The sequence below is a fragment of the Amphibalanus amphitrite genome, unplaced genomic scaffold (genome assembly GCF_019059575.1).
Source record: "Amphibalanus amphitrite isolate SeventyFive unplaced genomic scaffold, NRLGWU_Aamphi_draft 000019F_arrow, whole genome shotgun sequence".
NCBI classification, from domain to species: domain Eukaryota; kingdom Metazoa; phylum Arthropoda; class Thecostraca; order Balanomorpha; family Balanidae; genus Amphibalanus; species Amphibalanus amphitrite.
In genome coordinates, this window is record NW_024881515.1 from 1,306,647 (window position 1) to 1,327,574 (window position 20,928).

Below are 20,928 nucleotides of genomic sequence, written 5' to 3' on the forward strand. Positions count from 1 at the left end.
GTTGGGCTTATGGCTGAGGTATGATGTAAGGCACTGCGGACGCCTTTGTCCTCTTATTTTTTGTCATATTCCATACGAGTACTTATGTTGCCATACATATAACTTGATAATCTCAAAATTCAAGATAAACTTATTTTCCTGTGCTTTCTCAGATTTTTTTCGACACTCAGCATTGGTATACTACATCGGCCCCAAATAATGCACCTTTCTGCAGATTCCTGCTAAGTGCCAGGGGTACGTTTTTCATTGATACGCTCCGTCATTCAGTGGTGAATAGTGAATACGGTGATACCCTTCTCTCCGTCACCCAGTGGTGCCCGAGGTGCGTCAGCAGCCGCGCGTCGTGGTGGTGCGCGAGCGGCGTGTGGTCGTCATCGAGACGCGCATCACGTGCGTCAACGAGCCGAACGTGCGTTGGCTGCACGAGCAGCGCCAGGTGGCCATGGACAGCCGCCACAACGTGGTCATCCAGCAGGTCTCACAGGTGAGGGACAGAGGTCCTCCAGCAGGTCTCACAGGTGAATAGAGGCCATGCAGCAGGTCTCACAGGTGAGGGACAGAGGTCCTCCAGCAGGTCTCACAGGTGAGGGACAGAGGTCCTCCAGCAGGTCTCACAGGTGAGGGACAGAGGTCCTCCAGCAGGTCTCCCAGGTGAGGGACAGAGGTCACCCAGCAGGTTCCACAGGTGAATGATTTCGGATCTAAGACTGCCTATATGGGTCTTTTCATTTACTGGCGGACTGCAAAGGAAACGTTCACTAGTAATTGTTGCAATTGCTGACGGGAACAGGCTGGCCAAATAACCAATTGGTTGCATTCATTTCTTACTTCTTAGATAATCACGTGGCCGCTTTGTTTTAATTTGGCGGTCGAATTTATGTTATGCAATTTTGTTACCTCGAGGAACTAGCATTGACCAGGATTATGATGCCTACACAGTGTGTGTCATTACGTAATCCACAGACTTCTCTATATATAGAGAGAGAAGTCTGTGCGTAATCCAATTGAAAGCCTGTCGAACTCACTAGTCACCATCCTCACGCCACTCGTCATTGTCCCTCTCAATCATCTGAAGTCCGTGTCGACGTCTCACAGGGCGAGTACGCGGTGAAACTGGAGATCGAGGAAGCCACGGAGAGCGACCGCGGCCAGTACCAGCTGGTGGCCAAAAACGAGAAGGGCGAGGTGAAGTCGCAGGCAGTCACCGTCACAGAGGTATTTGAGAAGGAGAAGCCCAAGGGCGAGGCGCCGCGGCTGGCCTCGCAGCTGTCTCCGATGACGGTCGAGGAGGGCGGCTCGGCCGACTTCTCCTGTCGGCTCGTCAAACCCGACAACAACACCATGTGCATCTGGTACAAGTGAGTGAGGGAAAGCAGACGCTGATGGCAGCCAGAGACAGGGAGTGCGTTTTGTCAGGGTGTTGTTCGACGGTTACCATGGGCTTGCGTTTAAGTTTGGATATACACCTAGCCCCATATCGCATAACTGTATCGCAAAAGAATAAGACCACTTTTTATGGAATGGAACAATGGAATAGGACTCCACCTCTTAAATTCCGCTTTCTTTTTTAGTTCAGGAACATCTTCATTCTATTTTGTTTTGCCTCTCATTTTGATCGCTTCTCTTTATTTTCGAGTATCGCGAAGTCCGCATTTTCAGTTAAGAAAACGAATTTCTTTTACAATTGAAAGACGTGCTCACTTCCAGAAACAACGCCATTCTCCGCGAGACTCCCGATGTGTTTACGAGTTTCGACGGCCAGAACATCCGGATGTCGCTGTCCTCTGTGAAACAGTCGGCATCCGGTGTGTACAAACTGGTGGTACGGAACGACTTCGGCTCGTCCGAGACCTCGTGTCAGCTCACCGTCAACGGTAGGTCGTTGTACGACGATTAGGCGAGTCGGGACCACGTAGGCCGCATTGAGCATTTAGTTCGGCGATTTCTTAGGGATACTCTTGTTGAAAACAATCGTAACCTTTTTGTTTGTTTTTTTTTTTAATGTCCAGTGTCTCATAAATTATTTTCATCAATCGTTTCCAATCCGATGACAAGTGTTTTCACTTTGAATGCAAACCCTAGTTTGTCAACTCATTGTGTAATGGGCTTATTTTTGTTTTCAGAGAAAAAGAAGATGGAGAAGCTCGTAAGTACTATTTATTTGTGCATAATTTGCAGAATTTCTTTTAGAATCGGTTGATTTTAGTAGCTATTGGATGATTCGCTATTGCTTTAATGAGACAAAACATATTATCGTGACGTCATTGACACAAAATATTATTAATAACTCATGTCATCCGTCATTGTTAGCTGGTTATAATCAGTTACGCCTATAAGTTGAACACGGAAACGAGCATCGTGCTTGACAATCATTTGGATATGCCTCAAATATGTATTGCACATTTTCCGCACAATTCACAGGAGCTTGACGAGGACAAAATGAAGCCAAAGAAAAAAGAGAAGGAAGAAACAAAAGAAGAAAAAGTAGAGAAGAAGGAAGAAAAGAAAGAAGAGAGAAAAGAGTCGAAGGTGGAGATAGTGGAAGAGAAGGTGAGTTTCGTCATAGATACTTACTAAAGTTCATCCTTAACATATTATTTCGGACGCTCTACCCACTCCGGTACGGACGGGGCGACAGATGCATTGTCTGGCTCAGATAGCTATGTTTCATGAATAAAATTGTGTCGCATTGTGGCAACCCCTCCTTGATATCCTAAATAGGGGATGTGTGATCGATATCCTCGATATCCTTTAACATGAAAGATGTGTGTCAGCCGTCAGGGTTCCATTTAGAGACGTCAATCGGATACCAACTTTTTGGTATACCGATACCAAACCGATACCAACTTGGTATTTGGTATTTCAATCGTATTGTATTTGGTATTTTGTTGGTATCATAAGCCCACACTAATGTATAAGAGGTTTGGTATTTGCTTTGGTATCGGTATTCCGATTTTCCGTAATTGACATCACTAGTTCCATTGCCCGTCCCGGGTCAGCATGTCCTGCATGGTTGATAGTAAAATAAACATCCGTCGAACTTCACGGTAGATCGGGCGGTGGAATATGTAGTTGTGCCGCATGACCAATGTTTGAACGACGTCATTATGTTCATTGTAGTCATGTTCAGTTACATTCACTCTTGTAGCATACCTACCAGAAAACAAACATTAGGCATCTTGATTTAATTATGCGGATTTGCTGTTGGGCAGTCTCCAAAATCAACATCCAAACCTGAAGAGGGCAAGCCGAAAGGAGAAGAACAGAAAACAATCGATCAAAAACAAGCCGCAGAAAAGAAAACAAAAGTAGGCGAAACTGTAAAGAAACCAGAAGACGTTTCTTCTGATGAGAGTGACATCAAGACCGCTAAACCAAAGGGCAAAGACGTAGACTCTAAGAAGCCAGACGATAAGAAAACACCACACGGTAAGAAGGGTCCGGACGCAAACTTGCCGGAGGAAAAGGACCATCACCCCAAGGACAAGCCTGGCAAAGATGACCAACAGCCCTCTAAAGACACCAAGACACCGAAGGGTAAACGGGCACCGGCACCCGACTCGAAGTCTCCTGAGTCCGGTAACGCCCTCGACACCAAGAAGCCATCAAGAAAGAAGTCCCCGGAACCGACGCGCGGGTCCCCGGAGGACTATGCAGAGGAGAGTGGGGAGGAATCCGGTCCATCTCCGCGAGCCGTGTCGGTGAGGAGAGCAGCTTTGTCGTCTTTGGTTTGCGGCACGCAGCGTACACAAACAACGCAATTTCTAACCGATACTCGCACTGCAATACCGTCGGTAATCCACTAGGAAGCTTGTACATAATCAGTAGTAGGTCGTCCGCTATTCAGTGGCGTCACTCTTCTGGATGTGACGCTGTACATATTCGTTCTCATTTATTTTAAAGCGTGGCTTATTGAAGACGTTATTTTTACATGCAACGTCATACAATGTCCTGTACCATATATTGAATGTCGCTATACTCTGTGGTTGTGTCTAAATCATTGGTGCGGTGATGTTCTGGCTCTTGATAACACCGTACCGTGTATTATAAGTGAGGTCCAACGTCTTTGATTTAACCGTAATCGAGTAACGGACTAACTTTTTTAATGCGTACTTATCGTCCATTTTGGATGGCCAATGGTCAGCTATTCGTATGTGAACTTATTATGGTCATGGAAACATTCCACACTCTCCCCAAATAACATCGCAGCCTGATGTTTACTTCGTTCCCAATTAAACTTTGTGCAGACAACTGAAACAGATGGCGGGGTCTGCGCTATGCGCGAAGGAATATAAGGAAGAAATGTGGAGCGAAAGTGGGTCGGACTGGCGGACCGATGCCTTGTCCGCTGGCAGAGAACTCTAACCCCGCACGCCCTCGGGACCCACCCAGTGCGATCAGTTTCAAGTACCCCAATTCGTTGTGTGGAATGGTCACTGCCCACGTCCTATGTTTAGCTTAGATCAGATTGTGCTCTTATCATCGATAGCACAGTTAATAACCGATAGAGGAGCTATATGTATAGGGAATGCGGATTAGCGTGTCTGTAGCCACCAGATACGACGCTGCATTCGATTCCAACTCTCACGCTGTTGTGTGTGGTCTGCATGCAGCCCAACCAGAAACCGGGTGTTAACGGCACTCCCAAGGAATCCGTCCAGGACAAGCCTGATCAGCCGGGCAAGACTAAGGTACGAGGCCGCCTTGTCAAACGCAGTCTGCGTAATCATTATGCTGATTTAATCAATGCTATCCTATAAAATTAATTATTTTGTGGGCTGGCTCACTGATCTAAAATTGCATTAAAATCCTTTGGCAACGCTTTGATACGAATGCTAGTAATAGCAAAGATAGAACTGTAGCTTTTGCCTAGTGACTCGTGTTTTTAGTTTTTACGGTGTAATGAATGATAGCTGCGCAATGTTTCCAACATGTATGCTCGCTCGCACAATGTGTTGTTTTGATTATACATGTCTCACTGTGTTAGCGACGCCATTTGACTACATATTACATTTCCATTCAAGTGTCTAAATGCATCCCCACGTCCATTTTGTGGCAAACTCGTCTCATGTGTACGTTTTTGTGATTTTCTTTTTGCCGTCAGCGGAAGCGTGCTCGACCCTGTTTCGCCGTGCTGCTTTTGCCTTTCCCCAGCTGACCGACGCGTGCTTTGCCCGTTTTGTTAGAAACCTAGCATCACACCCAAAATTCAAGAGCCGGAAGGTGTTGATGCGACAGATGGGGTCTCGGAAATGTCAGTCTCAAAGGTGAACTCCCCATCCAGGCGGAAAAAACAGGCGTGCTGTTACCATTCTTTTCTTTTGGGGGTGTGATTCTGTCCCCGGATCCGGTGCACTTACAGACAGACAGACCAGTTGTCCTCGTCACACTGTAAACAAACTATCACGCACCTAACGACCCCCACATTTACGTGCTGTCCATGAGCTTTCGCCCCACCTCACCCTACACAGCATGGTGGCTTTGTCTCATTTTTGGCACGGCCTTACTTTTGCCGGTCATCTTTCTCTCTTCACTCTCTCACACAGCACATTTTGACTCTGGAGCACGCCCGCTTTTTGTAGACGGCGAAGGCTGTTAGGCGGTGGTGCCGCGCGCGCTCGTCCCCTGGCTGCCGCTTGGTGTGTCGTTGCTGACTCGCGGTTTGTTGCTCGCACAGCTGCTTGCCACCCCCGACGCCGCCGCCCGGGGACTGCGCTCCGCGCCGCTCGCTGAGGGGAAGGCGGCGCGGACTGAGGGTCAGAAGGCCAGGGGCCGGCCGCGCGCGCCCGACAGCCGCGACCGAAAGGCGCGCGCTGCCGGGAGGCGGGCGCGCGCCCAGGAGAGGCCGCCGGCCGCCGAGGAGTGCCCCGAGGAGCAGCAGTGGCGGCCGGGCTCGGGGCCGTGGCGGCGGCGCGGTCGCGGCGTCGGTGAGCGCTCCAGTCCGCTGCGGCTGCTCGGCGGCGCGCCGCCCTGGCTCCAGCAGCAGAACGCCAACGGACAGGTACTCGGCCGTCCTCTGCGCCGCGCGCTACAGGCCGCCGCGCCCGCCGCCGCCGCCGCGACCCTACCACACCGGGGACCTGACCTGACCTGACCTGGCAGCGGCCGAGTTACCACCAAACCACCTTCCTGCATCATAACCTTTGACCTGCTATACCCGTGCCATGCTTTCTTCGAGTGGGACTATCACTATTTTATGTTTGGGCTCTTCTGTGTGTGATGATGCTTTCGTCAACGGCTTTTGATAAGCAGTTATTTATCAGTGAGTGTGGAATTATCTGTGCACTACACGCACAGGTACATACATGAATTCCTTTGTCAATTGTCGCTGCCCACTTTGTCTGTTCAGCATTGTTGAAAGGAACACTGGCAAAGGTATTCACGCAAATGAAATATGTAAGCATCTGCAGGTAAGGCTCATTTGATGAACGGTCAAGTCATAGACCACTGCCAGGTGTACTTCAACCAAATGAATATCACTTCACTTATGATCCTGGCTTCCAATATTATATCGCTGCCCAAAATTGACCTATAATGCGGTATAGGCTTAGTGCTTACCAAAGCAAACAGACAAAAACATCTCCTTACTCAGGACCAATATGTGTAGCTTCTTCAACCAGCAGTAACACTAGCAGTTGCTTGCGATGTTCCTCGCAAGCAACTGCTAGTGTTATTATGTTGCCGTGTTTGCAAAGTTCTCCCGTCTCCGGGATTTCCCAATGGCAAATGGTATCGCGCCCCCTTTTGCTGTTCCGACAAGGTTCTCTGGCAGCGAGAGATTTGCAATAAAAACAAAACATTAATCGCGACATTTTTGGTTGTCTGGTACCTACAGTGAAAATTTTCTAAACAGCTATGACTTGTCTAGCAGTAGCCACCATGTAGTGTGATGTCCAGCTGACATTTCTTCTGTTTATTTAGACTGATGACGCCAAGGCTGGCAAGACTGGAAAGACTGACGCGCCCGCCCAGAAACCGAAACCAAAGAGGGTGAGAATCACAATGTTCATTGTTCACTGTCGAGCACCATGCCGTTCAATCTGTCTTGAAGTAAGCTTTTAATAAAGAAAAATTGAGAATGGTTTGGTCTGCGGGTAATGTTGTCGATGATAGGCGACGCTCCTTTCGTATTATAAGGCTATCTTCTTTTTGGTAATGTTTGTTAATTACATCTGAAAACAACCACTTATGAAGTAGAAGTGGTTTGATTTTACCACAAAAAACGCATTCGCAAGTAATCTGCATTTGTAGTTATTCCCATTTAAACCGCTTATGTTTTTACACAATTCAGCTTACTTCAAAACAGAAAATGCGATCTGTATATAAACGCAGTTGGACTTATCCAGTAGATAAACGTATTTCGCGATGTCATGAGGAATGCTAACTATTTAAACATTTGTCATACATATTGCAATGACATGCATGCTTCACATATCTATACAGTATTCATACATGCTACCAGTATTCATGCGTAAACAATTCAAATATACAATATACGAGTAGCTAGCTGGATTGTATGTACATACTGTGCTTGCATACATGCGTCGTAAACTTCATGCGTAGGGGAGAGTGGGGAAAGATGCCCAGGGTTTGACTATGTCATATATTATTCGAAAATGACGATCGGAAAGCCAAAACTTGGAGTTTCAACGGAAGCCGACATCATTTTTCTCCAAAAATATCACACTTTCGTGCCTGAAATATGATAACTTTTTTTGCTATTAAGCATTTTCCTGAAGAAGTGAAAGGGGGCATCTTACCCCACAGGGTGGAAAAGACGCCCCCTGACGCTGGGTAAGATGCCCCCTGCACTAAAAGTGACATAAATAGGCACGTGAATCGCCTGAACGAATCAGTAGTCCCTTCGAGCCTGCAGTAGACATCAAACGTCATCGTAAGGGCCCTCAAAAGTAGTCGTAAGGGGCTTCAGAGGTCATCGTTAGGGCCATCATAGTCCAGCGTGGCCAAACAAGCCTCCGTGGTGGCGTTCGGAGACCACTGTGGGCCCTTATAGGTCTTCATGATGCTTGAGGACCCTCGAGCCCATCGTGGGGACCTCAGATGCCAGCGCGGCCCGTGGAGCCAACGTGGGAGCCCTCAAAGGATGTCGTGAGGGGCCCTAGAACCAATAATTGGGCCACAGAGGCCGTCGTGAGGGCTCTCAGAGTCAGATGCCGCCCAAAAAGTCGCTGTGTGGGCCGAGAGACCGACATGGGGAGCACCCGACCGTACCGGACTCTCAATAGTCCCAGATCGGCTTTTGTCTCTCATCACAAGTATGTAATAAATGATTTGACGGGCTGCTTGAAGGACAGCCTACGGATTTAGGGGGGCGTCTTTCCCCATCAGGACAGGGGGCATCTTACCCCAAAGTACCGAAGTAACATTAAATCAGCACAATTTGTTAGCCATAAAACTACACCCTGAAACAAACTGTTTGGGACACAGTACACGCATGTTAATGTATCACGACTATAGCAAGGGACGCAAAAATTATCTACCTTTTTTGATATTTACAATGTTTTGACGCCAAAATATTTTTTGAAAGCAGCAAATAAAAAACATGTAATCACCAGCCAGCCGTGACCCAACTGAGCTTTTGTGCAGTTAACAAGGCAGGCTTCTGCTTTACGCTAAGAACATTAATTTCCAGGTTCGATTCTTTGTTTCCCCGCTAGAGGGGGTGGGGCGTCTTTCCCACCCTGGGCATCTTACCCCACTCTCCCCTACCCTCACTGCTTCTAGCTTGGCGATCTGTGCAACATTGATAACCTATTTGATAGCCGAGTCATGCAAGAGGACAGTTCACCACGAAATGTAACTTATTTTACAGTAATCTTTAGCAATAATTAGCCAATCCTTTCCTGAAAATATTTAAGCCAAGCTTGACGATAACCGAAAGTTATATATGCAGTTTTTGCTTTTAAAGCGTGAAGCAGTAAGGGTACGTCTTTTATGACATTTCAACATGAACTATTGCCCACCACACTGTCTTTGTGTGTGCATTTGACACAGTAGCTCGATTTTTCCGACATGCTCTGCCCGCCCACACCGAGCCTATGATGACTTCATTCTGCGGCCTGCTGTCAGAAGGACACTCTCTCCTGTAATCTGATTGCATGCCTCTCACTCTGCACACATGCATCCGTTTTAGCCGGCACCAGTAGCCGTAGAGAACAAAACACCTGCACAGATTTTAGCCGAGCAGCGGGCGGCGCTGATGGCCAGGAAAAAGGAAAAGGTACTTTGTCACACTCACATTTGTGTGTGCATGCCCGAGATGTCTGCATGCTGTGACCATTCGGTGGACTCCCCCCCCCCTCCCCCCATATGACTTGTGAACCATATGACTCATAAGTGATTAGATATAAATGAATTTAACTGGGTGTTAGACTCCTACTATAATCAGGCCAAAGAACATTATGTTGATGACTAAGCCTTCGCCATGTGACTAAAATCGTGGCAGGTTACAGCTTATGTTGGTCAAGTGTGGAAATATGGATTTGGTCGTTTCATTATGTTAATTGCTGCTATTTATGTTTATGACTCGATGACATATAACATGAAAAACATTCATTATGTTCGCATGCCCACCAATAATGCTTAATTACGCTCTGCTTCTTATTATTTTCATTTGCCTGATACCTACAACAATGCTACAACGAACAATAACCTGTGCGTTTTCCTGCTGTGTACCATAAAACGTGGCCCCTATGCCGATGCTCATCGCTAAGACATATTCTGAATCTGAGCTGGTTCTCATTCTTCACTTTTCAACAGAAGCAACTTCACGCTTTTCCAACATTGCATGTCCAATGACATTTCGATATGAAATCAACATTGCGAGTACCTACATATATACAACATATTGCACAACTTCAACGCTACATTGTCCAGCATGCGTTATTTTGCCGTCGATTTTTATCCAGTTCTTTGTCTGACACCCTGCTGTGCTGACAGAAAGCCGCTCCCGAAAAGAAGAAGGAGGAGGACGCCATGGTGAAACTGAAGAAAACGGACGGCCCCGAGGTGAGATCCCACCCTCCCCGCCCGCGGGGTACTCGGCACGGCCGGGCGGCACGCGGTCCCTGGACCGAGACGCCCAAACACTACAGTGTCGATAGAGGATGTAGCGTCAGGTCTCGCGAGTTTTAGCGGTAGGTTTTGCACCTAGAAAATTAAGTGTACGTCAGGCCATATCTTCGTCGTCTTAAGCTTTAAAGTGTTGAAGATGCGATCGACTTGTTGGTTCACAAGCCGGCCATGATCGTGTAAAATGGCTTCATCGTAGATCGATTAGTTTCTGAGATATAACCGGAAATGTAAAAGTGCAAAACCTACCGCTTAATCTCGCGAGAGCCGTACCTCATCAGAGCAGCACGGCGTGCCATCCGTGTACACTGTCGATCGCAAACGGTATACACTCATGTCGGTAGTCACGCATGTTGATACTCGTACAATATGACATTACACCATACGCTACTCTTTGTTTAACAGTCGCTTCATCATTCTGTCATTCTGTGCATCCCGCTCAAGCATTACGTTTGCTGTTTCGCTATTTTGGCAACTGTGCTCAGTTTTCCTTGTTTCCTTTACGCACCATGAAAACAATTTAAAATCAATCTTCCCATAAACTTCTTAACCACATCACCTCGTTTTTATTTAATGTATTTTTATGTACTTTTATTTTCCAACAACCCCTAAACCCTCCCGAACGGACGGGGTGCAAGCAATTCCCGAACTGTTTGCGAAATTATGCGAAAAAGCGTATTTTTGTGTTCAGTGGGATTTATCGATCCCCATTGTCCTTTCTGGATCAAGCCGTTCTTCCGCAGGCGAAACCAGGTTACTTTTTCACGATTTGCCTACTTCTTTGCACTAATAGCTCACATGTGTTTTCGCTGTATATATTGCGTTGTTCTGAAACCGAACTTTTTTGTCTTTTTGTGGACGTTGGCATACTGCATATGATCTTTTGATGGTATTAACCTGTAACAACTGAACACAAAACTTTTTATTTTGCCTTGGAAGTCATCGACAGTCCCCCTACTTTGATTAAACGGCATTAAAAGATTCATCGTGAATCCGACACCTTGTCTCCAGTACAATTACCTTTAATAAACCTCTGGTCCCAACTGCATGTGACGCTGTGTCCGCTTGCTTGCCTAACTTTCCCATCATCATAACTCGCATATGACATACAGCATGACAACTCACACACATATCAATGTTTTACACACATACATCTACACTGTGTTTTTCCGTATAGATTTCGTTACTGGCGTGTGCTGGGTAGTTCGCTGGCATGCCCCGGTTGTGGTCCGTCTCGGTAGTTACTGTAACGATCACCGTGTCTCTGTACAGAAGTCAAAACACCACCACTCCAGATGGGAGACGCCCAAGATCGAGGAGCCTGTTCTCCACGAGCCGGTAACTATCGAAAGAGCACGCGAAACGATCTGTGCGAAACGATCTGTCCTGGACCCTTTATCACCGCGATAGGAGAACGTATGGTTTAATAAGAAACGAACGAATGTAGAATCATGCGTTAATGGATTTTAATTCCAATTCCGAGACCGGAGCGTACCACATTAAAGGAGGGAGCCAGCCAGATGAAAAAACTTTATAGGAGCTAAAACATAGATTAGGTACTTGCTCAGGCAATTTTAAACATTATGGATATTTTTTTTTTGCTCCATAGGTGTATCGTAATGTTGCGTCTTTAAATACCTCTTGATTAAAATGAATGTATGTACGTTGTAATTCGGTACCTATTTTATTTTTATTTTATGCAACCGAGAGTAACGATCATCTTATTTACAAATGACTTACGCTTTCCGTTTGACGTTTTGCTCATCATTGTATCGTTAGTCACTAAATTTACCTCATTATGAATATAATGTCTCCTCAAGGTGAGACTTTCGCTGACATTTGACTCCGACAACGGATACTGACGGAAGCCGTCACCGTTTCAGGACGACCTGCTCAGGCCAGAGGACGAGCCGAAGCCGGTACGTGACCTGCCCCGTGTCGGCGGTTAGCGCTGTCCCTAGCGGCTCGGTGTACCCCTGAACCGGGCTCTGTGTATATAAACATTTCCACACTCTGATACCCGCTTATCGAGGATAGAGTGAGTCCTCGCGTGTTACAGCGATACCGCCATCTCGTCTCCATTGACTAATTGTATAATTGTTAGTATGTGTAGTAGTTGCGTCTCTGCTTCGTATTTGCAGCTCAGTCGAATGCATGTGGGGTGAAGTGTATTTGCGAATTTCCATGCCATGGTATGACAAACATGTTCAAAATGTCACACACCTCCCATTTCCCAAACATAAACAATGGTGTTTTAAACACCGCACAAGCATGCAATAAGCATACATTTCATAAGAATAGCATACGTGAAGACATGACATTATATAAAATATCCACTATAACATTGTTTAAATCATACTATACTCTGAAACATTATTTAGTACTAACGTACCTACTTCATAGGCGTGTCAAAATATTTCATCGTAATGACCACCCGTGGCCCATGTCTCTTTACTATAAACACCCAAATTCACACCGAAACAGCACATTGACAATCACATACTTCTGTTTTAAATTATCATTTACGCTCAGGTCTTACACACATCTTTTCAACAGCAAATAGTACAGACCGGTTTGTGTTACCTGATTCGCTTACACCTAACACTGGCTTTACGATTGGGTTCTAAAGACAGTGGATCCGTCCCACCCGTCCCTGTAGCTCGGCGCGTCTGTCTGTGCTCTCTGGTACCTCCGTCGTGGCAGATAGTGCCCTGCATGTGCCCTCTGTCGTACCTCGGGGCTCTGTGGCTTCTGTGTCCCCTTTGCGGCGGTGCTCGCGGTCGCTGCCAGCCGCGCGCTGCTCTCACCGTGCGCGCGCTGTTCCCGTCCAGCGGTCCGGCCGGCGCCTCTCGCGAGAGGAGATCACCGGGCGGCCGATGCCCATCCCCAAGGAGGAGGAGGACTTCTCGCACCTGAAGCTGCGCCCGGTCGAGCCGATCCCGCGCCCGACCGGTCGCCGGCGCAGCTCCATCCACGAGGACGTGTTGCACTGCTGGGTATGGCACAGGGTGGCCGGCCGGCCGCGCCGCGTCACCGCACGTCTGCTCCGCGCCGCCGCACGTCGCGCTGCACTGCACTGCACTGCTGCACTCTGCACTGCCTGCCCGCCCGCCCGGCCGCCGCAGGGCTGACTTATAACCCGTGCTCTCTCTCCAGGGAACTGATGGCGCTGCCTCGCCGAAACCGCGCGCGAGCATTCAGGTAACGGTCGGGCCGCGTGGCCGGCGCCGGCGCTGTACATACGTGTCAGGCTTGTGTCGAGTCCGCTCTGGTTCTATGGTTTGTCTCTGTCCGTGTTGGTTTGCGCCGCGACCGGCCCCATACGCCACGCCAGAAAGGTCGGGCGCTAAACGGAAGACCGCGAAGACTCCGTGTAAATAGCGTGACAGCTGAAACGATACGGATCGGCGAGAAGACGACACGACATTCTCCACTCTGACACGGTAAACCCACATTTTCCCACGGCCGTTTTCAAACTAGCAACAAATCGGCAATACAACGACGTCGAATATACGGAACTGTGATCTACAGCAGACACAGCCGGCACACCATGGCACATATTAGTATCTTTCAGTTTATTATTTCATTGCTTTATTTCGGTTCAGTAGTTACATCAGTACTTCCGTAGCTATTTCAGTTCGTGTAGGCGTAGTTTGTTTTACACAGTAAATTAACGCAAACCAAAAGACTCGATTAAATAATTTGACGTTGATAAACACACAATTTTTGCGAAACATATTTTCTTTAGAAGCCTTCCAGTAGATACGGAATGGTTAAATCATTCCAGTGAATTTCAATAACGCGATACATGCGCGGTTTCAATAATCATTAGCTTTTTAGCACAGCGGTGCTTAATTTTCAAAGCACTAAGCTGTAGCCCAATGAAGGCTGGTAACACATTATGAAATAAATTTTCAAAAGCAAGCAGACAAAAGTTAAATAGTAAAAAGGCGCATTTCATTTATAACCATATACCTATTATTCAACTATATTAATATCACGGCTACCGAAGCTACCATATAACTACACCCGCCCCTTCATTCAAATCCAACCATACCGATGAGTTCTATACACACTGTTGGGAAGTCCCACCCTCCGGGTCCCCCGGCGGCTGTGGCCTCGGTCTGACGGGGGCGGCGCCGACTCAGGGGCCCGCCGATGACGCTCGGAGCGCTCCGACCGCCCCCGAGGTGACGGTCAGTATCGAGGACGACGAGCCGGAGCAACACACGATGGAGCGGGCCGACTGGGACACACCCGTCTCGATCGAGCCGCTGGAACAGCTGCTGGAGGAGTACCGGAAGCCGCACCAGTTCCAGTGGACCGCCGGCGACGATATGGACGAAGAGGAGCCCTGGTGGATGAGTCTCAAAGCAGAGGAGGAAAAAGAGCCGAGAAATGGCACCGATGGCTCGCGCCAGAAGTCACGCGATGGTGGGAAGAAGGTAACAGGCGTAGCCGGTGGTGTTGGTGACGATAAACTGCCTGACCGCGCCGGATGATGGACTAAACGAGCGGACCAGAGGAGGTCACAGCTCTGAACTCATCACACACACGCACACACACACCGGGTGACTGGCGGGTAACGCGGCCCCCGCCGGCCTCCGTCGAGTGGCGCCTCTTTCGTCCGTCCGGCCTACCCCCGTGACAGCTTCTCTTCAGTTATGTGCTCTCTCAGTTTCAGCGATGCTCTTGTTTATTGCGTTTGCATTCTGTTTCAATTAGTGGCTGGCTGTTGACGTTAGCTGCACTACTTGTTGAATTTATGTTCTTTCAGTTCGATTATTGTCATATCACTTTTATTTTTCCCACATATTATTCATAAATTTGTACAAATTATTTATTATACTCCCCTTTCTCTCTTAAATAATTATTTCGTGCATGTGTGCGTGCATTCGTTACACCTTGAGTTCCCGAAGTTTCGTTCTCCGTGTGCCTTTATTGTGTTATTGAGTGAACCTGTATTTCTTTAAATCGCGCAATCGTGTATCAAGACAACACAATTTAAATCGATTGCTAAATATTGCTTACTCTTACACTGCACTGTGTTCAATAATGCTCAGTCTAATGCCTGTTTTTCTTTTCACACGACAGAAAGGACGTCCCTCAGTCGACGAGGTAAGCCTCAAAGAATACTATCACCAGTAAGCTCTCAGTGTATTAGAATAGTGAATGGCTCTACGTATCTCCATGTTGTGAAAACACCTCAACCAATATCATGTGAGACATCTCCGGCTCCAACCATTGTTGTACATACTCAGCATGAAGACAGGACGGAGATTCTTTTTTATATGTTGGGCACGATCCGTTTGTTCCACTACGAAGACATGTCCCACGGGAGCATACGACGGACACTAGATGAGAATGTCGTAAAAAGGCCGCATGAGCACACGACACACACACCAACACACGACTCATTATCCAACCGATCGACTACGGATACCAACACCAGAAAGCGCCGATGTGTACATAGTTTGCAAGATATATTTGTTCGATGGCAGTACATTTTCCGTGTTCGATGTAGCTTTTTGTAGCGTAGGCATTGTGTACAGCTGTATTTCTGGTGAGTGTGTATGCTTGGGCATTGCATGGCTTTACTGTGCCAAGCTGCATGCGCAAGCGTTGCCTTTTGCTTAGCGATGAAAGGAAAATGGAAATAAAGCGACTGACTTATGGAATATGGTTAACGGCATACTGGAAAATGTACTTTTGATATTGCTAATGACTAGATTCAAAAGAGCATGTTTCATATAAAAGTAAAACGTGGACGTGATTGCAATTCAACATGTCAATTTCAGACCTACAAATGAAGAGAGTCGGTCACCAATTTTTTAAGGCGAGTCGGTGTCTCACATTACCGTTTTTTGTATATGCATATAAAATATATAAGATATCCATATAAAATATAAATCATCAATCTTTCATAAAAAAACAATGCTAAGTTCCTGAGAGTCACATTTACGGTACATTTTTGCATTAGCAAGAAATGGTTTTAGTCTGAAATTGACATGACGGCGACTAATGCCTGTGGAGGTAGACTGTACCGCATGACACCTGTGCGCGGCGGCGCAGCGGCACACCGCTCCCGGCCGGACCGGCTGATCGCAGCACACAACACTTGCTGATATGGCTAAGTATCCCCTTCCTCGTCCTACATCCCATTCCTAAGGTAAGCTACAGTGACTCCAATTCCGATTGCCGAGCCATAAATATTAAGTGAAATTTTAAAAATAGCATAAATCGTAGAAGGTTATTTCCAAAAATGCAGAAGCGGTTGGACGTCTTTCCGTGGAAACGAACTGCAGAGCCGCTGAAGGTATGTAGCATGCCTAAAGAATACCTACTGAATACCGATCCACAGATAAAAGGTAATTGCATCACGGACTGTCCTTAACGTGGCCAGCTATAAAAAAGCATTGCTCGCATTTGTTTTTGGTGCAATCTTAGCGTATAGTGTCGGCTGTATACGACCAGGTTGGCCTGTATTTTTCTTTAGGTATGCGAGGTGGTATCATTGCATGGTGGAATGAAGGTGAACGAAAAGAAAGTAATATGTTCGTGCACAGTAGTCTCTCTCTGTCATTGTATTTTATTGTGCTTATGTGTTCACCTAATTGTTCAAAGTAGCATGTCCCGCTGATTTCACGATATAGCGATGTTAGAATGTGACATGCTCTGCGTTTCTTATTGTATGGAACTTTTGTGAATACGCTCCTGTGTCCATTTCTACTGCATATTATGTTACACGTTGTATATGAAGCTGTGTCCTATCTCTCTGCGTGTACCGGCCGGTGTGCCGTCTCTGTACACTGCACCTGACTCACGGAGTGCCCTCTCTCCACCCCCTATCTCTCTCTCTCTGCGTCTCCCTGTGCCCGTGTTTGTGGCCGTCGGCGGCTGCAGGGCGGCCCCAACCCGGAGATCCTGATCGCTCAGGAGCAGCAGGAGCAGCAGCGCAAGTCGAGCCTGCTGCCGGGCCAGCCGGGCAGCCGGCGCGGCTCGCTCATACCGCCTGAGGAGCAGCCGCGCCGCGCATCAATCATCATCGCCGACGACGTGAGTCCAATCAGGCCCCCATTAAATCCCATCAGTGCCCACCAGCTCAGCTCAGAACAAATCAGCTCACATGGGCGGAAATCAGCATCCCCTCGGCCTCCCTCAGCCCCCTCAGCGCCCATCACTTCCACTCTGCGTACGTGCGCGTCCACCAGCTCAGCTCAACATACTATGACTCAACGTACATACATACATACATCAGCTCACGTGGGCGCAAATTATCGTCGCCTCGGCCCCCATCACCTCCCCTCAGCGTAAATCAGCTCCCTTATTCATACATGTCCATCAGCCCTATCAGCCGTTTTAGGGTCGGCCTTTGTGAACGGCGGCGTGCTTCGATATCACGCGGAATATTATTGAAAAATATTATCAGGTACTTACATAGTAAAACATATGCCTATTACATAAGACGAGCATATTGCGTCACAAAATATCGTCTTGTTACGTAGCATACTGAATCGTCAAATTGTGATGATGCAAAGTATTCACTACTCAATGGTCATTACTCCGAGTTGCTTTATGGGTAATATCAAATAGGTAATGCTAGGGGTTTAGAGTCATTTGGACGAGAAGGCCAGTGGGATCGATGCGACCATGGCACATTTGGACAGTCCAGCAAGATGGTTTGTCAAGTGGAGCAGCCCCTTAAACTCGTCCTTCTCCAAAGCCGATGAATGATATGGGTATTGAAGGATTTTTATCGCATCGATTTCGTCTAATCCTGGACCTTTACAAAGCTAATCCGATTCCTGTCCGGTGTCCCATGTCTTACGTTTACATTTTACTTGTTGTGCAACTTTATGCTTGTTCATGGTATATTTTACCGCAGAGTCCCTGCAATTTTGTCACCTAGCACGTTACATGTACTTGGTCGCCAGTTTTGCACCATTCCTGTTGTTTGCCTGCAGTTACATAGTTTTTAACAATGTAGTGGTACATATACACTGTTTCTGTCAGTTTGCAAGAAGGTCATGCACTGTTTGTTATTCGTTTGTATTTTGATTCTAGGGATATTCTATGTGTGTCTAGGATTTCGATGTTCCCATTTAGAGCCCTATAGAACCCTATAGTGTACAATGTTTATCACAGTTTCTGTCCATTTCATTGTATTTAACTTGTGTTTATCATCTGTGCACCCATCCAACATACACAAACTCGCACACGCACATGGGCTTACACACACGGAGGCTCAATTGTAAGTTCTGTAACAATTTATTTACGAAGTTGTACCGTCATTACGACCCCAGTCGGGATATATCGAGCGGTTAGTGAAAGGCGCAGCCAACTCTTGCGGTGAGGACGCTGTTCTCTCGCTTTCTCTTTGCTGAAATATGTATGTTTGATCTCTTTGCGTGCATTCTGTGGTGTAAAACAAGAACCACAACGTTCTGTTCAGCGTCAAAACTTCTAAAGTTATCATCTTTTCTGATCATTTTAGTTTTATTCATCGCTGGTTCTGGTCTTTCAATATTCGTTTTGGCATGCTCTCATTCTCGAATTTCTCAAAAATCTTCATAATTATTATGCATTATGTACTTTTCTCAAGATGTTGCTATACATCTTTATGTCGCTTTTTATACACTCTGCATACCTACATTTTCCATGTCTCTCCACTGTAACTCCGCTCTAGTGTTGTGACTGAAACCTGTCGGCGACTCTGTCGGTCTGCTGTCCCCTCGGTGGCTAGCTGCTCGGATCAGCGCCTGTGCCGTGTGTTCAGCATGGCTCGTTCTGTCCTCAGGAGCACAGAAAAGCCCGACCCGGCGAAATATTAGAGGGGGGCAAGCAGGTAAAGTGATATTGCGCTCGTGCCCTGCCGGTCGCCCGGGATCGGCGCGGTACCCCACTAACTTCAAACTACCGCCAACTGAATGAACTGATCTCTCACTTGTCGCCACCCCCTGACGCTCTCCCTCCCCCGACCCCCACTGATCGGCCCGCCTTCCGCCGGACTCTCACACCTCCCCGCCCGCCGCAGGCTGACACCAACCCGCTCCGCGCGGGTGATATAACCGACCAACCGTTCCAGGGCTAACCCGCCGTGTGAGCGCTCTCGACGCCACTGAACCGCTAACTTAATCACAAGTGCCAATTGAACAAAGATAAATGCATCTGTAACGCTGCTAGCAACACCGATATGGTTCTGTTCTGTTGGGGTATTGTTTGATTTGCGTTTGACGCCACACCGCAGGGCGCGGCGGACGGCTCGGGCTGCCACCCAGCCTGGTATGCTGTCTGACGCTCTGTGAACATACACACCAGCTTGGTTAATTCTGCTGATTTGTGCCGCGGGCGGGCGAGGGGCGCCGGCGGCGTCCGTCGGGAGGGCAGGGGCAGGGGGGTGTGGTTTGTAGTGCCGCCCAGCCGACCCGCCGTGACCGCCTACCAGCCTCTGACACCAGCCCTCTCTGCTTGACTAGGCCGGAAAACTGCGTCCCGGCGAGATGGGCGCTCAGGTAAACACCGCTTGCTCTGCCCCTCCCGCGCCGCGCTGTCTCACACGCTGTCCGTCCGTTGCTCTCCGCTCGCTCGCTGTATGTCCTACCCGCCCTCGCCGCCACAACCGTCCAGAGGCACGCCGGTGCCCCTGGTGCGGTACCGGTTAGCTCGGGACCGGCGGCGCTGTGGGGCTCGTCTAGCTCTGACAGATACTGGGCACAGAGGGTCACTCGTCACACAGCGTTGCTGGCTGATGATCGTTTGAGCTTCATTGACTTGGCAGAGTATAGCTGAGTATATCATATCATTGTCTGCCATGAATTGGGTGAAATGCAACGCTGTGGCGAGTGCCTCTGCTCCAATGGTAGAGCTCCCTCGTCGTAAGATTTTCGATGTCAATGTAGCTAGACCTTGATGCCGTTTGCACCTTATTTTAGCTGTTCTTCGCTCTCTGTCATAGCTATTCGTTTCGCAAGTATGATGTTTGTCTTGAAATATTTAAAAGCGTTTTCTCGAACACCGTGTTTTGAATCTTTCGTAGTTTTTCAACGTAATCGTATTGCTCTGCCTAGTCTGTATGTATGCCTCTCGTGATGTTTTCGCATGAATGTTGTTTGTATCGATCTCGCTAGTCTGCCTACGTGAGTCCCTTTTCATGTCAGTTGCTTTCCTGTAGTAGTGTTATGGACCGTTACGTCTAGCTTGTGTGTTGTCTTTTATCTTGTGCAGCAAGATTAAACATTGTGCCGTAAGCCCACCTGTGCTGTATGACCAAAGTTGCATTGGTAAGATCCATTCGTTATTTCCTTATTATATGGTAAGTAGGTAACTTTTGTTCAGCGCAGCTTACATAAATGTATTTAAATATTATGCACCTACGAGAAGTGGTGTTCCTGTATTATTTTATATGAACATAATATTAAAAGGCTAACGGTTTCCGTCATAACGCATGCCTTTATTCATTTTTCCAAAGCAGAGTACAATGAATATCGCTCAAGGTATATCCTCAACAGCCCAGTGACTTACAAGCCTGCCCCTAATTCGGTGACTCCCCCCCCCCCCCCCCCCGGATTACCCGAACCGCCCCCCCCCCACCGCACCCTCCCGCCTGACCCCGGTCTCGGTCGGGCGCGCAGGGCCGGCGCCGTCCGTCGGCTGAGGTGCGCCGTCCCTCCGTCTCCGACATCGAGGGACTCATCGACAAGCCGTCCACGCCGCTCAAGGCCATCGGAAAGCCGGGCCCGCCGTCCATCGTCGACATCGAGGAGAGCTACACCGTCGTCGAGGGTGAGGCATCGAGGGTCAAAACGTGGTTTTTAGCTGAGATATGGCTATCTGTGG

The 20,928-nt window shown here is 47.8% G+C and overlaps 1 protein-coding gene across 25 annotated transcripts in view; it reads left to right on the forward strand.

The window, feature by feature from the left end:
• Window positions 1-20,928, forward strand: part of LOC122389594 (twitchin-like) — a 124,846-nt gene that overhangs the window by 22,928 nt on the left and 80,990 nt on the right. Inside the window, exons 10-30 of one of the 25 annotated variants that reach the window (XM_043381769.1) lie at window positions 312-484; window positions 1,096-1,358; window positions 1,708-1,874; window positions 2,124-2,146; window positions 2,422-2,550; window positions 3,213-3,701; window positions 4,614-4,691; window positions 5,187-5,267; window positions 5,678-6,001; window positions 6,922-6,990; window positions 9,155-9,241; window positions 9,961-10,029; window positions 11,365-11,430; window positions 11,976-12,011; window positions 12,924-13,088; window positions 13,249-13,293; window positions 14,241-14,537; window positions 16,996-17,148; window positions 18,890-18,937; window positions 19,569-19,604; window positions 20,724-20,874. In XM_043381769.1, coding sequence (XP_043237704.1) covers window positions 312-484; window positions 1,096-1,358; window positions 1,708-1,874; window positions 2,124-2,146; window positions 2,422-2,550; window positions 3,213-3,701; window positions 4,614-4,691; window positions 5,187-5,267; window positions 5,678-6,001; window positions 6,922-6,990; window positions 9,155-9,241; window positions 9,961-10,029; window positions 11,365-11,430; window positions 11,976-12,011; window positions 12,924-13,088; window positions 13,249-13,293; window positions 14,241-14,537; window positions 16,996-17,148; window positions 18,890-18,937; window positions 19,569-19,604; window positions 20,724-20,874 — 2,949 coding nt within the window. Of the gene's footprint in view, window positions 1-311; window positions 485-1,095; window positions 1,359-1,707; window positions 1,875-2,123; window positions 2,147-2,421; window positions 2,551-3,212; window positions 3,702-4,613; window positions 4,692-5,186; window positions 5,268-5,677; window positions 6,002-6,921; window positions 6,991-9,154; window positions 9,242-9,960; window positions 10,030-11,364; window positions 11,431-11,975; window positions 12,012-12,923; window positions 13,089-13,248; window positions 13,294-14,240; window positions 14,538-15,186; window positions 15,211-16,995; window positions 17,149-18,889; window positions 18,938-19,568; window positions 19,605-20,723; window positions 20,875-20,928 lie in introns of all 25 variants that reach the window. The other 24 variants (XM_043381776.1, XM_043381782.1, XM_043381806.1 and 21 more) reach the window with 24 other exon arrangements.